We start from the raw sequence: 1,618 nt of genomic DNA, 5'->3' as shown, positions 1-1,618 counted from the left end.
CTATATCTAGTATTGTAATTGAAAATAAAGCATTAGCCTTTAAGGAGATAATTTTGAAATCATGAGAAAAAAAAATATGAAATTTTAAGGTTGATCGAAAGTGGATAAAATAAATAAAGAAAATGAAAGTTTACTTATTATCAACATTAACTAAACTTCTAGTTATTGGAATAAAATTACAATAATCTATGTTCCAAGAAAAAAGCAACAACAATAATAATAATAAACCTCAAAAGAAAAATGAATATTAGAACTCCAGAATTATAAGTTAAGCAAGTGAATAGAACATTACCGTAACAATTTTACTCCATAAGAAGGAAGATGTTGCTCCCATGATAATGGCAATTCCATAACCCATTTCAAGAAGTAAAACACACAACCAGAATACCTAAAACAAGATTGATAAAAAAGGAATTTAGAAATATGATAGTATGATATAGAGTTTAATTTTAATACACTAATAGTATAAAATATTTTATAATCATTTAATTATATTTGTTTATTAGATAATTATTTACGTAATCAATGTTAAAAATAGTTATTTTACTAATGTTGTATTACATGACTGAATATACATATAAAAATTAGGGATAAGTATTGTTTTGGTCCCTGACGTTGAGGGTCCGAATCGAAACCGTCCTCATTGTAATTTTGGATTTAAAATCATCTTTAACATTTTTTTCATATTAAAATTGTCCTTTTTAATAAAATTTTTTACTTTATTACTAAATTACCCTTATTAATAAAAACATTATAAAATTAAAAAAAAAAACACGGGAGGGGCAGGAGAGAAGGGAGAAGGGAAAAGGGAAAGGACGAGGGGCAGGGGAGAAGGAAAAAAGGAGAGGGGGAAGGGGGAAGGAGGAAGGGGAACAGCGGAAGGGGAACGGCGGCGGTGATTTTTAATTTTTGCTTCTGCTGCTTCTACTTTTTGCTTTCCGATTCTTCTTCTGTTTTTGCTTTCTTGCTTTTAATCAGAAATAAAATCAAAGAGCATTTGAAACATCCATTGCACAAGGAGCATGATAAGTTCTTCTGCAGGATTTGACATAGCATCCAAGTGCAGAAAGCTAATACAAAATATACAATAGTTAAAATGCTAAAAAATGCATACAAGAAACGATGTAGAAACGATGTTTATTGTTCTTCAACCTGGCTTCAATTCAACTGTGCAAATTGGGAAGAATAGATCAAAGCACTGAGGCAAGCATAAACACAGTCAAAACGATGTAGTGCACAAGTGCCATTTTTGCCTGAATCACAATGTAAACTGCGTGGCCCTTAAGGGACATATGAAAGAACTATGCCCATCTAAAACCAAAACATCATTGGTATCAACACCAGCAACAAAAACCATCACAAACAAGTCTTCAAAATTGGAGAAAGGTATTATATGTGAAGACAATGCAAAAGAAGAAGAAGAAGTAGCAGAAGAAACTCAAGCAGAAGCTCAGAAACAGAAAGCAGAGATCAAAGAAGAAGCAGATGAAGAAGAAGGAGGAAGCAGATTCAGAAGAAGAAGCAGAACCACCGGAGCAGCGGCGTGGTCGAATCGACGGCGACGGCTCAGCGGCGTTGTCTCCCGAGGACGACGAGACGGCGGCGGCGGCGGCGGCGG

At 34.2% G+C, this 1,618-nt stretch overlaps 1 protein-coding gene across 8 annotated transcripts in view; it reads right to left on the bottom strand.

Moving 5' to 3' along the window:
• The window catches only part of LOC107624847 (naringenin 8-dimethylallyltransferase 2, chloroplastic), a 149,196-nt gene that overhangs the window by 83,299 nt on the left and 64,279 nt on the right, over nt 1-1,618 (bottom strand). For 7 of the 8 annotated variants that reach the window (XM_021117326.1, XM_021117331.1, XM_021117337.1 and 4 more), the window contains one exon: nt 293-388. The exons of the other annotated variant lie outside the window; for it this stretch is intronic. In XM_021117326.1, coding sequence (XP_020972985.1) covers nt 293-388 — 96 coding nt within the window. The remainder of the gene's footprint in view (nt 1-292; nt 389-1,618) is intronic. 8 annotated transcript variants of the gene reach the window in all.

This window comes from Arachis ipaensis, chromosome B01 (assembly GCF_000816755.2).
Source record: "Arachis ipaensis cultivar K30076 chromosome B01, Araip1.1, whole genome shotgun sequence".
NCBI classification, from domain to species: Eukaryota; Viridiplantae; Streptophyta; class Magnoliopsida; order Fabales; family Fabaceae; genus Arachis; species Arachis ipaensis.
This window is presented reverse-complemented; position numbering and strand designations above follow the sequence as displayed.